The 19,624-nt window shown below is 40.2% G+C and overlaps 1 protein-coding gene across 1 annotated transcript in view; it reads right to left on the bottom strand.

The window, feature by feature from the left end:
• Positions 1–19,624, bottom strand: part of BCKDHB (branched chain keto acid dehydrogenase E1 subunit beta) — a 268,875-nt gene that overhangs the window by 168,612 nt on the left and 80,639 nt on the right. Inside the window, exons 7-8 of the mRNA XM_027550996.1 lie at positions 8,678–8,775; positions 5,020–5,130 (exon numbers count right to left, since the gene is read on the bottom strand). Of these exons, the coding sequence (XP_027406797.1) occupies positions 5,020–5,130; positions 8,678–8,775 (209 nt within the window). The remainder of the gene's footprint in view (positions 1–5,019; positions 5,131–8,677; positions 8,776–19,624) is intronic.

Below are 19,624 nucleotides of genomic sequence, written 5' to 3'. Positions count from 1 at the left end.
ACACACATACACACTCACTCCAATTTTCTATAATAATTCTATACTTCTTGCCTCTTTTGTTTCTTTTTTCTCTGTGTTCCTAAACATAATAATCATAACGTCCTCATCTGCTAACTCCAATATCTGGATCACCTGTGTTTCTGCTTTCTATTGCTTTATTTTTCTCTTGGGTTTTGCTCAGTTGGTCCTGTCTCTTCATATACTTTGCAAAAATTTTTTTTTTATTGAATGCTGATTGTTAAGAAGTTAAAAGATGCTTGCTCCTTTGAAGAAAAGCTATGACAAACCTAGACAGCATATTAAAAAGCAGAGACATCACTTTGCCAACAAAAGTCTGTCTAGTCAAAGCTACGGTTTTTCCAGTAGTCATGTATGAATGTAAGATTTGGACCATAAAGAAGGCTGAGCACTGAAGAACTGATGTTTTCCAACTGTGGTGCTGGAGAAGACTTTTGAGAGTCCATTGGACTGCAAGGAGACCAAACTAGTCAATCCTAAAGGAAATCAACCCTCAATATCCACTGGAAGGACTGATGCTGAAGCTGAAGCTCCGATACTTAGGCCACCTGATGCCAAGAGCTGACTCATTAAAAAAGACCCTGATGCTGGGAAAGACTGAAGGCAAGAGGAGATGAGGGCAACAGAGGATGAGTTGGTTGGATGACATCACTGATTCAATGGACATGAGTTTGAGCAAGATCCAGGAGATGGTGAAGGACAAGGAAGCCTGGCGTGCTGCAGTCCATGGGGTCAAAAAGAGTCAGACACGATTGAGCAGCTGAACAGCAACAACAAGAGGTTCCAGGTGATGGGAAGATGCCTCCCTGCTCTAGGCAGATAGAGCATAAGGTAAATTACATTAATTCAATAAGGAACTGAGAAGGGTAGAGGTGCATGCAGGTTTGGGAAGATGTGATCTATTTCTGACTGCCTCTAAACGAAGACCTGACTCCATAGCTTTCAGTGGAAAGTATGATGGGCCTTTATCACTTCAGCCTCAAGTGACAGCTTGGCATTTCAGATCATTCTGCTTAGCTGCCATCATACAGAGCCCTAGAATTTGGCAAATATCTTGAGACAGAGACTATGTTTAAGACCCTTCAAGTTTCCAATTCTGTCCTTGAGTGAGTGAGTGAAAGTTGCTCAGTCATGTCCAACTCTTTGCAACTTCACGGACTATACAGTCCACGGAACTCTCCAGGCCAGAATCCTGGAGTGGGTAGCCCTTCCTTTCTCCAGGGGATCTTCCCAACCCAGGGATCAAACCCATGTCTCCCACATTGTGGGCAGATTTTTTACCAGTTGAGCCACATGGGAAGCCCAAAAAACACTGGAGTGGGCAGCCTATCCCTTCTCCAGCAGATCTTCCAATCCAGGAATCCAACTGGGGTCTCCTGCATTGCAGGCAGATTCTTTACCAACTAAGCTATTTACAACCCCATGAAACAAAGTTTCTATGCACCTGGATTCTCAGCTTCTAATTGAGACAAACTGGTGTCCCCAGGTAAAGAGCAGCTGCAGGTCAGTGTCAATTTACCACTCATTTCAGGTCTTGCCACTCTCATCACTGCTGTTCTCAGACCACTCTGCTGCTGCTAAGTCGCTTCAGTCGTGTCCGACTCTGTGCGACCCCAGAGACGGTAGCCCACCAGGCTCCACCACCCCTGGGATTCTCCAGGCAAGAACACTGGAGTGGGTTGCCATTTCCTTCTCCAATGCATGAAAGTGAAAAGTGAAAGTGAAGTCGCATCTGACTCTTAGTGACCCCATGGACTGCAGCCTACCAGGCTCCTCCGTCCATGGGATTTTCCAGGCACGAGTACTGGAGCGGGGTGCCATTGCCTTCTCCAAGACCACTCTACCCCTACAGAAACCCCCAGGCCTCAGGGTAGGTCTCTGTCTCCTAAATACTTCAAAACTCAAGGATTTCTATTCTGCTTTCCAGTGGCTTCCAGCTTAACTGTTTAATATCAGGTTTAGAATTGAGTAGATAAACTGACTATGGTTCTTAGGCCCACTGCAGTCTCCCAACTTTACAGTTTCTCTGAGCAACAATTAGAAACCCTGCTGTTTGGATGGACCTGGAGCACATCATGCTCAGTGAAATAATTCAGACAGAGAAAGATAAATACTTATATGTGGAATCTAAAAACTACACCAAACTAGTGAATATAACAAAAAAAGAACACACTCACAGATAGAGAGAACAAACAGGTGGTTACCAGAGGGGAGTGAGAAAGGGTAAGAGAGGAGTAAAGAGGTACAAACTACTATGTATAAAATAAATAAGCTACAAGGATATATTGCACAGCACAGGGAATATAGCCAATATTTCATAACTTCAAATGGCATACAATCTATAAAAACTCTGAATATACTGAAGCTAATATAATATTATAAATCAACTATACCTCAATAAAAAGTTAATTAAAAAAAAAAAACTCTGTTGTTCTGTCTCCAAGCAACTATTCCAGTTTATAACTTTTAAACAATGTTTTAAAGCTTAAGCAAAAAGTATGACAACGTTTTAAAAACATAGTGAAATTCAGACCACGTTAACCAATGTTCCAGAGTCCTTGTACTATATGCACAGTATGGTAATGTTTATGTTCAATAAATTATGTTTACCTTTAATAGGCTTTTTTTGATTAGGTATTCCAAGCGATGTATTTTGGTATTGAGTTTAACATGTAATGAATAAAGCTAGAGATCTAATTTTGTCATAAGACAAAAACAACCAATAAAACAGCACTAACTGAAAGAGATAGATGTAAATTTTGATTACTATAGAACTCATAAAAATAAAGAAAAGTTGAATTATTATTATTAAATAATAATCAAATTATTATTTAGTAGTTATTATTTAATAGTTGAATTATTATTATTATTAAACAAAAAAATCTCATTTTAAAAATCAGTGTTTAGTTATAGGGCCCTCTTTCTTAAAATCATCTTTGATTCCTAGAAGATGCCAAGTATCAAAAATTTTCTTTTGTGTGTGAAAAGAAACCTGAAGATGTACCGTGATCAACAATGAAGAGAGGCACAAATATACTCAAAGTCATCAAGAAATGATAAGCTGGCTTCTACTACTATAACTGGAGGGTCATCAGCTAGAAAAATAACATGATGAAAGCATCAGTCAGAGGTTTGCTGCATTTCTTCCCTGTTCAGTAGAGGTTTTTAGTCTCCTCTTTCATCATCTCCAGTCATACAGAGTCCTAAGGAACAGGGTCTACATTCCAGGATCCTACAAAGATGCAACCACTAGATTTAATAAAGGGTAGGGGTGGGGATGGGGTTAATGCTCACAGACACAAATTGATATAAATATAGTTTTCCACTTCTTTCTTCCTCTACTTCTTCTCACTTTACTTTCATGGTTACCAACTGGAGTGTTACTTCATTTGTGTTTACCATAAGCTGCTTCAAATTTTTTGACTATATAATGTATATAAATATTTAAATAAGGTTTACACATGTAAATATATGTTCCAACCATATATCAGTACTCTCCACTGCACCATGACATAGCATCATATGCTCATGCAAAAGCACCATTCACATTATAAATATAAACCCCCAAGTGAGGGAGACACACTGCAAAAGAGAAGTCCACTCTGGGGCAAAGGCTATCGGCCCCTGTTTAACCACAATTTGGAACACTGGCTATTTGAAAGGAAACAATGTCTGACATGACTTGAAAATGCTGCAAAAAGCATTATTTTCATGTAGTTACAAGTAGCTCAACCTAAAACACTGCCCTTTATTATGAAAACTATAAATATAAGGACTTAGAATGTTATTGAAACCATTTGTAATCATCGCAAGTGTTTCCAGTGTCCAGTGAGTCTACGGAACATTTACTGGAACAAACCTGAAATCTTCCTCTAAATTATGAAACAATCGCTACCTAAAAACACCCTATGCTATTGGAGAAGGAAAAGGCAACTCACTCCAGTATTCTCGCCTGGAAAATCCCATGGGCAGAGGAGCCTGGCAGGCTACAGTCTATGGACTTGCAAAGAGTTGGCCATGAGTTAGCGACTAAGCATGCACAAACACCCTATGCTATACTTTTATAGCAGCAGTAACTGCAGATTATTTTTATGTAATAACCTAAGAAACAGCCTATGAAAGCTACCAGAATGCCAAAACTCTTGAATATAATAAACGTGAAATACTCTCAGTCTTGTGACTCATTTGCTATAAAAGTAGATCAAGAAAAATTACGCACAATGTGACCTAAACTTTAGTAGATAAGATCATCACATATACAAAAAAGAACTTAACCTTCCTTATATACCAATTTAGTAACAGATGTACTCCAACTTATCTAGACATTAATGTGAAAGATATCAGTTACAGCCAATAAGTGAGAACTAAACTACAATCTTGAGAGGGGACTACATGAATCCTATTAACAGTAAGAACAAGATCAATGTCAACAAGCCAAAGTTCTTGAGACTACTTAGGTAGAAAACTGTAAATCAGAGCAGCCAGAATCCCATGACATAATATGAACCTGTGATCCACATTATTAAAGTTATATAAAGACGTTGCTTTAAAAAAAAAAAAATCCACCTCACTTCTCTTTCGGAGAAGTAACAAAATGAGAATTCAGCCAAACCGTTTAGCTGGCTATATTAAACCTGGCTTACTGAACCATAACCAATAAGAGTTTAAAAACCCAGGTGATTCCAACAGCCCTGATATGTTCTCATTTGCACTGGTCCATTATGCAAACAAGTCAACCCGAGCTGGCTGCATGCAGAACAGGAGTTGTAATATTTTAAACACAGAACCGAGGGAAGGAAAAATCCTGAAGCAATTTGTTTCCTTGAGCAGCAAGCTCATACATTTCATTCAGGGTGTAAGTTTTGAAGTTTTAAAATCGGTTGAAAAGGCTCAGGAAGCTCACAATTTAAAACAATTATTTGCAAGGACCCAACACATTTGGGAAAGGGTTTTTGGTAAACAGATTTTGAGGAAAGGACACTACCAACACTATATTCATACCTTGCAAACTGTATCCACATCCCAAGGTAGTATAGTCCTCAGATCAATGACCTCACAAGACACCCCAAGCTTCTCTTGAGCCATGGCAGCCACCTCTCGGATCACATGAACCTGAAAAAAACAGGAAAACAGGCAGAGGATGACTACAGAGAAAAGCTAGGTGAATTCTGACATTCTTAATGGAGACCGTGTTTAAGATCAGAGGACTTGATTTGTAAGGAGAATTTCTTTTAGATGTAGAAGCCCAGTACTCCAACAAAATAATCAGATATAAACGTCCAGAAAATAGCTGGAAAGAGATTCTTTGAGAAAGGGAAAGCAGTCAGTGCCAGAGATAATGATTCCAAGATACCAACACAGAGAAGGTTAATAGAGTCATAGGAAGAGGTTGAATTTCTAGAAAAGGTATGTAGGAGTAGTAAAGGGCAAAAATCACAGGACCCTGTAGATGACCCACATTAAAGAGGAAAGTAGAGGAATAGGGAGCTGAAGAATAGGAAGAGGAGGAAAAGAAAGAAGAAAAGGAGAAAGGAGGAGGAGGAGAATTAAAAGAAGCAAAAACATAGTTAAAGAAACAGAAAGAAAACCAGAAGACAATATATCCCAGAAACTAAAGGCTTCATAAAGACAGTAGTCAGTTGGTATCTCATACTACAGTAATATGAGATAAGGGTTGGATTTAGCAATTAGAAAGATTAGCAATATTAGCACAAATAGTTTTAACTAGTGGGAACAGAACTCATGGGTAAATAAGTTTTTTAAAAAAATAAAGAAGGAATTAAATGTAGGGAATAGAAAGTAGCTGCTCAAGTTTAATGATAAAAGAGGAAGATACACTGATATTTAAAGGAAAGGTGGCATAGAGAAAAGTACTTTTTTAAGTAGAAAAGAGAGAGACACATTTTGTTTTTAATAAGACATTGAAACATGTATAATATCATGTATGAAACGAGTCGCCAGTCCAGGTTCGATTCATGATACTAGATGCTTGGGGCTGGTGCACTGGGACGACCCAGAGGGATGGTATGGGGAGGGAGGAGGGAGGAGGGTTCAGGATGGGGAACACATTGTATACCTGTGGCGGATTTATTTCAATATTTGGCAAAACCAATACAATATTGTAAAGTTTAAAAATAAAATAAAATAAAATAAAATAAACACATTGAAATGATAGCAATGACAAAAAATAAAAAAGAAGGACATGGAAAGAAGAAACTGAAGATACAGGAGAGAGGGACCAGCTGATGAATAGCAAGCAGTCCTCGAGAAGGAGAAACAGAATATATTCTGAAACAGATTTGGAAAGGTAGCTGTGAAAACCAGACACTTCTTGGGAAACAAAAGGAAAAGTGGTAAGAACTGGCAGCAGAGGTGATGGTGTGAAGGAAAAGCAAGTTGCAGTTACAACCCAACACACTCTAGCTTATCTACTAAAAGGAGTGGCAAGGACACATGCGGAGGGTGAGTTTTTTAAAGGGGGACTCAGAAAAGGGGGAGAGCAGAAAAGGTTTGCAAAACCCACCGTGGGTACCATCATCAGATGTAACACACCAACCAGCATGGTTATGCCACAGGAGGTGAGAAACCACGAGGGCTGCCGCTCTCCAAACCACAAGTCAGGTGCAGAAGAGAGAAGGAAGCTGTCGGATTGCGAATGATTTCATAATCTTCTTTGTATTTTACAGTATTAAATTTTCTAAAAAAAGAAGTACCTCCTTTTCACAGAAAAAAAACCTGATCATTTCTTTCTTTTTTTAATTTTTATTGGAGAATAGTTGATTTACAATGTTGTGTTATTTCAGGTAAACAGCAAAGTGAATCAGTTCTACATTTACATATATCCCATCTTTTTTAGATTCTTTTCCATGTAGACCACTACAGAGTAAAGAGTACAGTTCCCTGTGCTATAACAGTAGGTCCTTGTTGGTTATCTATTTTACATATAGCAGTGGATACTTGTCAGTCCCAAAGAGAGACAGAAGGCTATGGCCAGAGAATGAGTCCTGAGCTTAAAAGTTTGGAAATAGAGCAATATGATAATAAGCTCTGAGGAAAACTAAGACAGATCAGCTCACTAGGGGAAGGTATGAAATAATGAGGCTGAACCAGTGGATGGGTCCATGTAGCCAGCAAAATAATCACAAGAGATGGAAACAGATGGGATGAAAACATCACTAACCATCAGGGAAATTCAAATCAAAGCCACGTGATATCACCTCTCACTTGTCAGCATAGCTATCATCAAAAAGAACACAAATAACAAATGTTGGCAAGGAAAAGGAGAAAAGAGATCCCTTGTACACTGTTGGAATGTAAATTGGTGCAACCGCTCCGGAAAATAGTACAAAGGTTCCTCAAAAGACTAAAACTAGAACTATCATATGACCTGGCAATTCCACTCTTGGGTATACATACAAAAAAGAAAAAGAAAAACATTAATTTTAAAGATAATGCACCCCACTGGTCATAGCAACATTATCTACAATTGCCAAGGTATGAAAGCAACCTAAGTATCTATCAAAAGAATGGATAAAGAAGCTGTGAAATATATATACATAGATAGATAGACACACACTACTTAGCCATTAAAAAAAAATGAATAAAATTTTGCCATTTGCAGCAACATGGACGGACTTGGAGGGCATTACGCTAAGTGAAAAAGATCAGACAGAGAAAGACAAATACTGCAGCATATCACTTACATGTGGAATCTAAAAAATACAACAAACTAGTAAATAAAAAAGAAGCAGCAGCAGACTCACAGATACAGAGAACAAACTAGTGGTTACCTGTGGGGAGACAGAACCACGGAGGGGAACTACAGGGATGGGGGATAAAAAAGGAGGGGGTTACTATGGGATTATATGAAGTCGTATGCATGAAACTTTTGAAAATTCTAAAGCACTACAGAATTTTTAAATCTTTAATTCAATAGCATAATTAGAATAATGGCCAAAAAAAGAAGATGGTATGTCAAAAGCAGCAACAAGTAGTGAGGATACCTAATGTGTGCTTCAAAAGAAAGCGTCTAATGAATACATTTTTGTAAACTATCAACATATTTTTAAAGGCTTCACCATATACATATGAATGGAAAGGCATCTTGCCTTCAACCAGAAATCAGTACCAGACACAGATATAGCATCAAACAAGATTTAAATATGAGAAATAAGGGAGACATGTTTAATGCTTCAGAGAATCAGAATTAAAAATGAGAGCTTCCAATGTGCAGAGCAGCAATGGAGACACAGACATTGAGAACAGACTCATGGACACAGCTGGGGGTGGTGGGGTGCAGCGGGGAGGAAGGAGAGGCTGAGATGTACAGAAAGAGTACCATGGAAACATGCATTACCATATGTAAAATAGACAGCCAATGGGAGTTTGCTGTATGAGTCAGGGAACTCGAAACCAGGGCTCAGTAACAACCTAGAGGGGTGGGATGGGGAGGGAGGTGGGAAGGATGTTCAAGTGGGAGGGGCATGGGTAAACCTATGACTGATTCATGTTGATATTTGGTAAAAACCAACACAATATCGTAAAGCAACTATCCTTCAATTAAAAATAAATTTTATATATATATATATATATTTTTTTTTTTTTAATGAGAGCTTCCACACACAAGATGGCATTACCAGCTGCTGTAATGGTTACTGACCTGAGTGCCCCAGGCAACTAGAGTGACATCACTCCCTTCTTGGATGACTTCAGCTTGGGAAAGGGGGATGTTGTATGGCTCTACAGGAACCTGCTCCACTGAACATAAAACGAGGGGGAAAAAATGTAAGGTTAGTTATTCCTATGTGACATTTATGCAAAAAGAATATAAGAACTTCATTGTGGCAAAGCTTTATTTTATTTATTCTTCCTCCAAATTCCAGAAGTTATTTATAACTCAAATAGAATTACTATATGACAGCACTACACAGATGAAAAAGTACAATCAAATCAGCTATAGGGAAAAACTAAGAAAATTTTAATAAAGTCTGTTATTTAGTCAATAATAATGTCAATAATATCACCAATATTGGTTCATTAATTATACCAAGTATATCATACATAAGATGCAAATAAAGGGGTATATGGGAACTCTGTAGTGTCTTCATACTTTTTCTGTAAACATAAAACAATACAAAAATAAAGTTTAAAAAGATTTGAATATGCCTGCTAAAACTTTATTGGACTGAATTAAGTTCTCAGATAACTTTTCTATCAAAGAGTAAAGAAATTGATGAGTGCTTGAAAAACAGAAAAAAAAAAACACATAATATGGCCTACTTTCTAAGTATATTTTATTTTTGCATCTTTCAACTATGGACACTTTCACCAACCACAGCAGAAGACAACACCTCAGTTTTCAAATCTGAATTCTGTAGACCTCAAAGAGACAAACTGAATCAGCTCCACCAAGCCAAAGGAAGAATACATCACTGGTACCCCAGAGAAAACCACTTCATGATATCTCTGCCCAACAAAGTACAAGTAACCAAGAGTTGATCAAACTCAAGAGGAAATGGTTTGATGAATTTTTAAATGAAACTGAGTAAACCAAATTACCCCCATGATGATGGGAAGTCTTCTTGAATTACCACATGAAGCAGGATAACAATGGAAGAGATAAGAAAAAAAAGGTCACTCCCTTTTCTTCATTTTCCCCCCGAGTCCTTTTATTATCATTGTTATATGAATTTGCCTTATTTTGTTTTGTTTAAATTTTACTGCAGTTGATTTACAATGTTGTGTTAATTTCTACTGTACAAATTATATGAGTTTTTTTTTTAATTCAAGGAGCACAGAAGAGTAAAATAAAAGGTTCCCTCTGCTCTCCGGTCAGCCCTTCCAACTCCACTGTCCAGAAGTAATCAATGCCAACAATTTCCTGGGTGTCTGCAGTGGAAAGCTCTCACTCTTGCTGTTGTCCAGCAAGATAACAAGATCTTAAATAACTTTAAGAGAAGATCTTAAATATCTTCCTATGATCCTTATGAAGAAGGGCCTCTTGTCCACTATAGAAGTCAGGTCTACATATTCACTTTCCCAGCTTCCCATGCAGCTAGGGCATAAAATGTGGGCTCTGCCCATCAAATGCACCCGCCCATGACAGACTGTGAATCGGAAGCCAATGACACAAGAGACCAGCAAGTATTCCAGAATACTGGCAACTGTGGAGGCAGATCCAGCACCAAAGCTCAGCGGTATCAGTGATTCAGACATTTATACAGTCCCATGTCCACTGCCGCCTGCTGGAATATCTTTGCAACACCAGTTATGCAGTGAAATTTGGGGTATTGAATCTAGATATATAGGGTTTCCCTGGTAGCTCCATGGTAAAGAATCCACCTGCCAATGCAAGAGACGTGGGTTCAATCCCTGGGTAGGGAAGATTCCCTGGAGAAGGAAACACGTACACACTCCAGTATTCTTGCCTGGGAAATCTCATGGACAGAGGAGTTGGTGGGCTACCATCCTTGGGGTTGCAAAGAGTCGGACACGACTGAGTACACGCAGAGACACACACACACAACCCTGGTTCTTAGGTACTCCAGGGATCTCTGAGCTACTTGTTATCCTTTAATGAATATTTTCTGCTTATATTGGACAAAGTTGATCTCATCACTTAAAAATTAAAAACCCTGGCTGATTCACTATCTTTTCAGATATTTACAGTGTGTAAGTATGCATACACAGTTAGCCCTTGAACGATATGGTGGCCAAGGGCAAGGACTCTCCGTGCAGTCAAATATCTGCATACAACTTAGAGCTGATCCTCCACATCCTCAGAGTCAACCAACTCGGGTCCTGCAGTAACACAGTAATGCGTACTGTCAAAAAAAATCTGCAAATAGATGGACCTGCACAGTTCAAAGACATATGTAAATCTTGTTTTCCTTCCACAAATATAATCACACTGTACATGCTATTTAGAACCCTTCCATAATCTCCTTTCCCACTCAACAGTATATCTTGGTCATATTTTCACATCAAAAGTATAGTCTTGAAATAATATTTGTAAGTTAAAAATTATAAAATTTAATGGTGCTGCTATCAGTGATACAGTAGAAAATTTTATTCCTTGTATTTTTGTATATTTCCAATCCAATGACTTGTCTTTAACTAGTGACAGAGAGAAACGAACATTTTAAATCATCAATATGTTTAATGAAATAAATGAACAAATAAAATAGTAAAACTTATAAAACTACTTTTGTGGGTAAACCTCAACACAGATGACAATTAAGCCAAGAAACCTGACACATAGAAGAGCATCAAAAACACTTTTTAAGGCTTTTTGCTCTGTGTGTATGTGTGCGTATCACACAAACTATGTTCATTCAGTCAGATACTTACAACTGTCTAAACCAAAGTAGGCAAGTCCACTGTTGTAAACAATGTTTTCTTGGCACACAACCTCATCTGTTTATTTACATGTTACCTATGGCTGTTCTCGCCCTTCCTCAACAAAGCTGAGTAGTTCCAAGAGACATCATGGCCTATACACCTAAAATATTTATTGCTTATCCCTTTACAGAAAATGTTTCCCAGTCTCAGTTCCAAACAGTACTTTCAGAGGTTAATTACAGACCATTCATTGATGACTTAAATCCAGTATCAGATGAATGGATGGACCAATGGAAATATGAAGGGATGGATGGACAAAGAAACAGTCAAATAGGAAAACAGACATATTCAACTGGAATAATATATTTTACTTAGCAGTTCTCAGCTGCTCAACTAAAGTGACGGTTAAGAACTACATTGATAATATCTGGCAAGCATGCCAAAGGTAGCACACAGTCTCCTTGCCATCATCGTCTTCTCTCCCCAAGCAGCAAGGTCTGCACACCAAAAGTCAAGGCTGGAAGCCAGTACACGCTCCGCCTTGCCTATGAATCAGTGGACACCATTCAAGAGCTCAGTCTTTCCCGCCTTGTAAATCCGTTGCCAGCTAGTAATTAGCAAATCCCTGGAACACACAACTCTAAGGGCTGGAGCACCGAAAGAAGTGGGTTGGCATCTTGGCCCACCTCCTTTGAAAAATTGCCAGTGAGTGACTAACTGCTTCATTGTATTCAATAAATTACCCAGAATAATAAGGCCTCATTACTTCAATAACTAATTAAGGGACAACATGGCAAACAAGGCATAATCTTCCATTAAAAAAATAGAAGCATGCCAAGAACGAGATTCAAGAAGATACATATTAAAAAGAACCTAAAAAAACCTCTCTCCTTAGATTTGCATAAATTTAATCCTGACAGGATAAAAATAAGATTGCAATTTTATGGATTCAAGACCTAAATGTGGGGGCACTCTCCGTGCCCCTTCTGATGTCTATGTCAGAACCTTTCTCTGTCCCTTTTCATACTTTAATAAAACTCTGCTATACAAAAGCTCTTGAGTGATCAAGCCTGGTCCCTGGTCCCAAAGCTAAATCGTCTTCTTCGGAGATCACAAATCCAACACCGTTCACTGTAAGCTATCATCTTGGGAGCTCGTCTGGGATCTTCAGGACAAGGTAAGAACACTCAGAGCTCTAGCCTCTCTGCTTTCTCAGTATACACGTTTTCTGCTTTACTAACTCTTCAGTGTGCTTGTGTAAATGAATGGCATGCCCTGCATGAAGCAAGTGATGAGCCCTTCTTTGCGGTTTCATGGTGCCTCGTAATGACTGAAGGCAGTCCCAGAAAAGGGAGTTTATACCAACCTGCCAACGCCAAGAAACACCCAATGTCCCTGCAAGAGGAGCAGCCAGAAATGGATGAAGAGTGTGGACCAAACTTCCCTTCCTCAGTCAGCTTTTCCTGGTCTCTTTGACCATATAGTAATTCCCCTGGAATTAGAACTACTAACCTAATCTGTTAGATCATGGACTTTGAAGGGACTTGCGATCCATGCTGTTACTATGTACTTTTACTTAGACACCATGTATGGAAGTGCCTAGCCTTGCTAGGAGCTGAAAGTTACAGGAGCACGTTTGGGAGCGAGGCAGAGCTCTAGCTCCAGGAACATCTCTCAGGCTAGAAGTCACGCTCTTGGCTGCCTGCCGCAGGGGCCAGCAACCTGAAAGTGAGTCTTTGTCATGGCTGCGCCTCCATCTATATGGATAGAAGCATTGCTGGTGACCATGAGGTTTTTGAGGACACAGATCAGGAATTGCAGGATCTGGTCAGATTGGAAGTACAATGGGCTTCTTCCTTTGGTAGTGCTAGCTCTTAGTGGATCAGAGGAGGCTCTCTGATGGCTTTTGTCTCAACTCCTTAGATATTTTTTTGTGTGGAATCTGTGGAAATGAACTGGAAGGATTGGCCCTAGGAGCTCGAGGACAAAAATCACTTTTTCCTCTCTGGCCAACCCTCCACCACCTCTTTTGCTATACTGGTGTGGCGACACTCAGAAGGGACATCTTGGTTGTTGTTCGTCCCTTTATGACTCACCATTTCTACTGCGGTCAGAAATGTAACTCAGGAATGTGCACAAGCACAGGTAAGACGGATGCTTCCCCTGGTGGTCGTAGCTTGGGAAACATTCCAGGAAAGCTACTCTACTCTGTTACACTCTGGGTGGCATCAGAGAAAAGGGCAAATCAAACAAAGGTCTTAGTGGTAAGGAACTCAAAATCCATTTGGGATGCCATCAGATCTACCCCTGGTGCATCCCCACCCCACCTTGGTGGTAGAACCGGGAGGGACAAGTAAGATGCCTGCGTCAGTAAGGGACAGACTAAGTCCGACCAGGGAAGGAAAGCTTTGGCGGAAAGTCTGTCTACAACCCCATCTAGAGCAGAGAGGGACATCTCCAGTGGAAAGCAGCCATGGCTGTGGATGATGCTTTTTTCTTAGTTCCGGTTAGCTCTGGTTCCATAACCACTCCTTTAAAAGGTATTTTTAAAAAAACTGGGAGAAGTTTGATCCCCAGAGTTAAAAAAAAAGACACACCTGATCTTCTGTGATACTGAATGGCCACAGTATCCTTTGGAAGAGGGAACACTGACTGGTTGAAAGGTCTCAATTATTACTGTTTTACAACTAAAACAGTAGTTAGAAAACAAGAGAAATGGGTAGAAGTGCCATATGTGTTGCTCTTTATCCCTCTTCAAGACATGCGAGACTTATGTCCTAAGGGTCCAGATTTGGGTGTGAAACCTTCAGCTGCCTCCTGTCTTCTAACTCTGCCCCTGTACCTGGGGCTCCCAACTGAACAGGCTGAGAGTCAGGGCATCCTTCCAAGGAGGGGTTGCCTCAGTCTCAGTAGAAATTCCAACAGTCTCAACTGTGGTCGGGCCTATTTAGAAGATCCAAAAAAGTACATAGAAGCCTTTACAGAACTAACTTTACTTTATGACCTTACTTGGAGAGATGTAATGTATGTCTTGGAATAGACACTGACCCCTCAAACACTTAAGAGTTTTGGAAGAAGCTACTACTTTTGGAGATGAATGGCTTGAACATGAGACAAGGGGAAAGAGGGAACAAGAAATAGCCCTCCTTCCTACTGGGAGCCAAGAAATTCCCATAACAGAGCCACTTTGTCAGATGAATTCTTGAAGGACTCAAGCGATTGCGCACTAAGACTTTAGACTATGCTAAGTTGGCTGACACAGAACAGGGAGAGAAGGAAATTCCCAGTAAATTCCTAGATAGACTACAGGAGGCTCTCCTCAAGTTTACTGACATTAATTCCAAAAATTCAGAGAGAGAAATAAAAGATAGATTTCTCACTCCATCGGCTCCAGATATCCACCGTAAGTTACTAAAACAGGCATATGGAACAAATCAGTCTTTAGATAATCTGTTGCAACTGGTTCAGACAATCTATTATGGTAGAGAATATGAGGAGGAGAGGTGAAAAAAACAAACCAGGCAAAAGATGAAGCCCCAAAATGGCTGTTAGACCAGCTCTGAAACAGCCTGAGGGAAAATGCCCACAGAGACCAAGGATAAAAAGGGATGGACTTGATATTACTGTGGATAGGAGGGGGCACCTCAAGTGGGATTGCCCTCAGGCATCTAAGCCATCCCTGGCTCGTGCCCAGTCTGCAAAGGACCATACTGGAGAAGAGACTGCCCTCTGAAGGGTAGGCCCCAGCGGTCAGACTCAAGGCAATCAGGACTGAAGGTGCCCAGGGGCCCCCCACACAAGCTCCCATCCTAATTACACCTGAGGAACCCTGGGTATTACTAACTATGGGGGGGCCAATCAGTGGATTTTCTTTTGGACACCGGGGCAACTTTCTCTGTGCTCACTGAAGCCCCCAGTCCACTCTCCTCCTGATCCACTACTGTAATGGGACTGTCAGGACGAGCGAAACACTATTATTTCAGTCATCCTTTAAGCTGCAACTGGGAATCTGTGCTGTTTTCTCACAAGTTTCTGATCATGCCAGAGTCTCCCTCACCCCTTCTGTGGAGGGATATACTGAACAAGATCCAGGCCTCTGTTTTCATTAATATGGAGCCTGCTCTTTCTCTCCATTAATTGAACAAAATGTAAATCCTAAAGTGTGGGCTGATGGAAAAACTGTGGGTCGAGCACAAAATGCTATTCCTGTAGTTGTCAAGCTCAAAGAGCCACACTTATTTCCAAGTCAAAAGCAGTACCCACTAAAGTCCGAGGTTAAGGAAGGGTTCAAAGATCATGGCATCCGTTCCCATCACTTCATGGTAGATGGGGAAACAGTGGAAGCAGTGTCAGACTTTAGTTTTGGGGGCTCCAAAATCACTGCAGATGGTGACTGCAGCCATGAAATTAGAAGACGCTTACTCCTTGGAAGGAAAGTTATGACCAACCTAGATAGCATATTGAAAAGCAGAGACATTACTTTGCCAACAAAGGTCCGTCTAGTCAAGGCTATGGTTTTTCCTGTGATCATGTATGGATGTGAGAGTTGGACTGTGAAGAAGGCTGAGTGCCGAAGAATTGATGCTTTTGAACCGTGGTGTTGGAGAAGACTCTTGAGAGTCCCTTGGACTGAAAGGAGATCCAACCAGTCCATTCTGAAGGAGATCAGCCCTGGGATTTCTTTGGAAGGAATGATGCTAAAGCTGAAACTCCAGTACTTTGGCCACCTCATGCGAAGAGTTGACTCATTGGAAAAGACTCTGATGCTGGGAAGGATTGGGGGCAGGAGGAGAAGGGGACAACAGAGGATGAGATGGCTAGATGGCATCACTGACTCGATGGACGTGAGTCTGAGTGAACTCTGGGAGTTGGTGATGGACAGGGAGGACTGGTGTGCTGCGATTCGTGGGGTTGCAAAGAGTCGGACATGACTAAGCGACTGAACTGAACTGAAGGAAGGGTTAAAACCCATCATGGAAAATTTAAAGGAACAGGGGCTATTAATTCCCTGTAATAGTCCATGCAGCACTCCTATTTCGGGTGTAAAAGAAATCAAATGATAAATGGAGACTAGTTCAAGATTCAAAATAATAAATGAGGCTGTAGTTCCTTTACACCCCGTAGTGCCTAATCCTTATACTTTATTGTCCAAAACTCCTAAACGGGCCAAACATCACTTTAAGACAACTGAGAGGATTTTTGGAAATTATAGGCTATTGCCACATTTGGATTCTGGGTTTATGGGGAACTTGCCCGCCTTTATATAAACTTATAATTGAGACAGCAGGCCCAAACGGACAAGCTGGTTTGGTCCCCAGAGACTCAAAAGGCTTTTAAGGCTCTTCAAACTGCTAGGCTCCAACTTTGAGCTTGCCCACAGGATCAGAATTTAGTTTGTTACTGAGAAAAGGCTATGGCTACATTGCTTAAGGGTAATTGCTACAATTGTTTTGCTAATGCCTAAAGCTCAAAGTTTACTAATGGGCGAAATCTTACAGTACTAACTTCTCATGATGTAAGTGGGATCTTAAACTCTAAAGTTCAGAGCAACAGTGCTCTGTCTTTAAAGCTGCTATAACTCAAGGGGTGTCAAAAGCTCTAGGAATAAAATATCACTTACACTGTTCCAAGAGAACCCAGTCTTTAGAAAAAGTTGAAAAGGCTAATGACATTATTAAGAGGCATCTGTGTAAGCTAACTCAGGAAACACAAGACAGTTGGTTTAAAGTTTTACCCATAGCTTTAATAAGGGCTTGAACTGTTTCTAAGAAGGGACTGTCTCAGTGGCAGACCATTTTTGTACACAGATATTGTCAAAGATCCTAAAGCTTTAGAATTAACTATGTGACTCAGCTTTCAGCTTTCAACAGACATTATGAGAACTCTGGGAGGTGACCCCCAACCCAGCCTCCACAATCGGTCTAATTGCTGGGTCTCTGGAGCACTCCCTCTCCTCATCAACTGCAGGCTTCCCATGGTGGGTTTCTCTGCTTCAAAGAAAGGACCTTCTTCAGCTCTGTGAATACCTTCATCAACAACAATCATATGTGACACCTCTTCTTGATCTGATGACATCTACCAATCCCAAGATGGACTGATGTAACCATGGACATAATGTAACTTTTAATTTTGATTATGTTTTAGCTTGGTTTAATGACTATTTTGCCTTACACCTATGACTATATAACTGGATTTGTTTCTAATGGTCTGAAAGCTTTTAAGTTACAAATGGTTGTCCAGGCTCCTACAAGTGCACAACCTCCTTCAGTTATTACTTGGTGCCCCTGGATCAGAGACCCTCAATATGAGGGTCAGGAGAATATGCTGCCTCAACAATTTAAGGCCTGTGCCCCTGGACAGCAGGAAGTAGTTACAGAAAGAGAGTGATGCCCCTTTTCCCTTGGCAGCCATATTCTCCTAAAAGAAAAGGGTTGGGGGGGGGGGGTGGCGGTGGTTGAGAGAGTCAATTCCTAGGCAGGTTGATAAGAAGTCCGGGGTCCCCAAGTAGGAGAGAGGGGTCTGGGCCTCTCAAGGAAGAGATAGGGGTCTGGAATTCTCAAGGAGGAGGAAAGGACAAACGTCTTTTTTTTTTTTCTTCACATTCCATAGTCTTAGTCACATAAAATGTTTTTTCTTTAAGCCCTGAACTGATGACTACACAATGAACAACTCTGTTTAAACTTTGTACTAAGGATTATATAACAACAATGTATCCTGCTTGAGGACAGTTTCTCCTTCCTGAAAACCTTCTGACTAGTCCTGTTGCCTTAAAATGTATATTATGGGAGTGGGTCTGGTCAGATCTTTCTATTGTTAAGTTCTAATCCTGTTACCTAAAATGTAAATTGTGGAAGTGGGTCTGGTAAAATTTTTTCAACCTTGAGACATTCTTTTGATTTATTGTAATAATTAATTTAAAAAGTATATAACTCCCTTGCTTAGACTAGCGAGGGGGACACTCTCTATGTCCCTTCTGATGTCTATGTCATAAGCTTTCTTTGTCCCTTTTCATATTTTAATAAAATTCTACTACACACACACATGCACACAAAAGACCTAAATATAACACCGGAAATCATAAAACTTCCTGGAGAGAATATTAGCCAAACACTCTTTGATATAAATCAGAAGAGTATTTTCTTGGACCTGTCTCCTCAGGCAAAAGAAATGGAAGCAAAAATAAACAGGTAAAACCTAATTAAAATTAAAAGTTTTTGCACAGCAAAGGAAACCAGTGACAAAATGAAGACAATTTACTGAATGGGAGAAAATATTTGCAAATGATATGACCAAAATCTAAAATATATAAACAACTCAATAACCAAAAAAGCAAACAAATGATCCTTAAAAACGGGTAGAAGACCTGAACAGACATTTTTTCCAAAGAAAATATACAGATGGGCAACAGGCATATGAAAAGATGCTCACTGGGGACTTTGCTGGTGGTCCAATGGTTAAGACAGACATGGGTTCAGCGTTGGGGAACTAATATCCCACATGCCATGCTACTGCTGCTAAGTCACTTCAGTCGTGTCCAACTCTGTGCGACCCCATAGACGGCAGCCCACCAGGCTCCCCCATCCCTGGGATTTTCCAGGCAAGAATTCTGGAGTGGGTTGCCATTTCCTCCTCCAACGCTTGAAAGTGAAAAGTGAAAGTGAAGTCGCTCAGTCGTGTCCAACTCTTCTCGACCCCATGGACTGCAGCCCACCAGGCTCCTCCGCCCATGGGATTTTCCAGGCAAGAGTACTGGAGTGGGGTGCCATTGCCACATGCCATGAGGCATGGCCAAAAAATGGTGGGGGGAAGGGGAAAGATGCTCATCATCACTAATCATCAGAGAAACGCAAATCAAAACCACAAGAAAATATCACCTCACACCTGTTGAAACAACTATCATCAAAAAGAACACAAATAACAAACACTGGTGAAGAGGTGGAGAAAAGGGAACCCTTGTACAGTGATGGTAGGAATGTAAACTGCTACAACCATTGTGGAAAACAGTTACAGAGGTTTTGCAAAAGACTAAAAATAGAACTATCTCATGATCCAGCAATTTCACTCCTGTGTATATATCCAAACAAACAAATAAAAACACTAATTAAAAAGATACATGCATCCCAATGTTCATAGTAGCATTATTTACAACTGCCAAGATATGGAAGCAACCTAAGTATCCATAAACAGATGAATGGATTAAAAAGCTGTGAGGTGTATACATATATACATACACTACATATAACAGAATACTAATCAGCCATAAAAA

This window comes from Bos indicus x Bos taurus, chromosome 9, assembly GCF_003369695.1.
Source record: "Bos indicus x Bos taurus breed Angus x Brahman F1 hybrid chromosome 9, Bos_hybrid_MaternalHap_v2.0, whole genome shotgun sequence".
NCBI classification, from domain to species: domain Eukaryota; kingdom Metazoa; phylum Chordata; class Mammalia; order Artiodactyla; family Bovidae; genus Bos; species Bos indicus x Bos taurus.
This window is presented reverse-complemented; position numbering and strand designations above follow the sequence as displayed.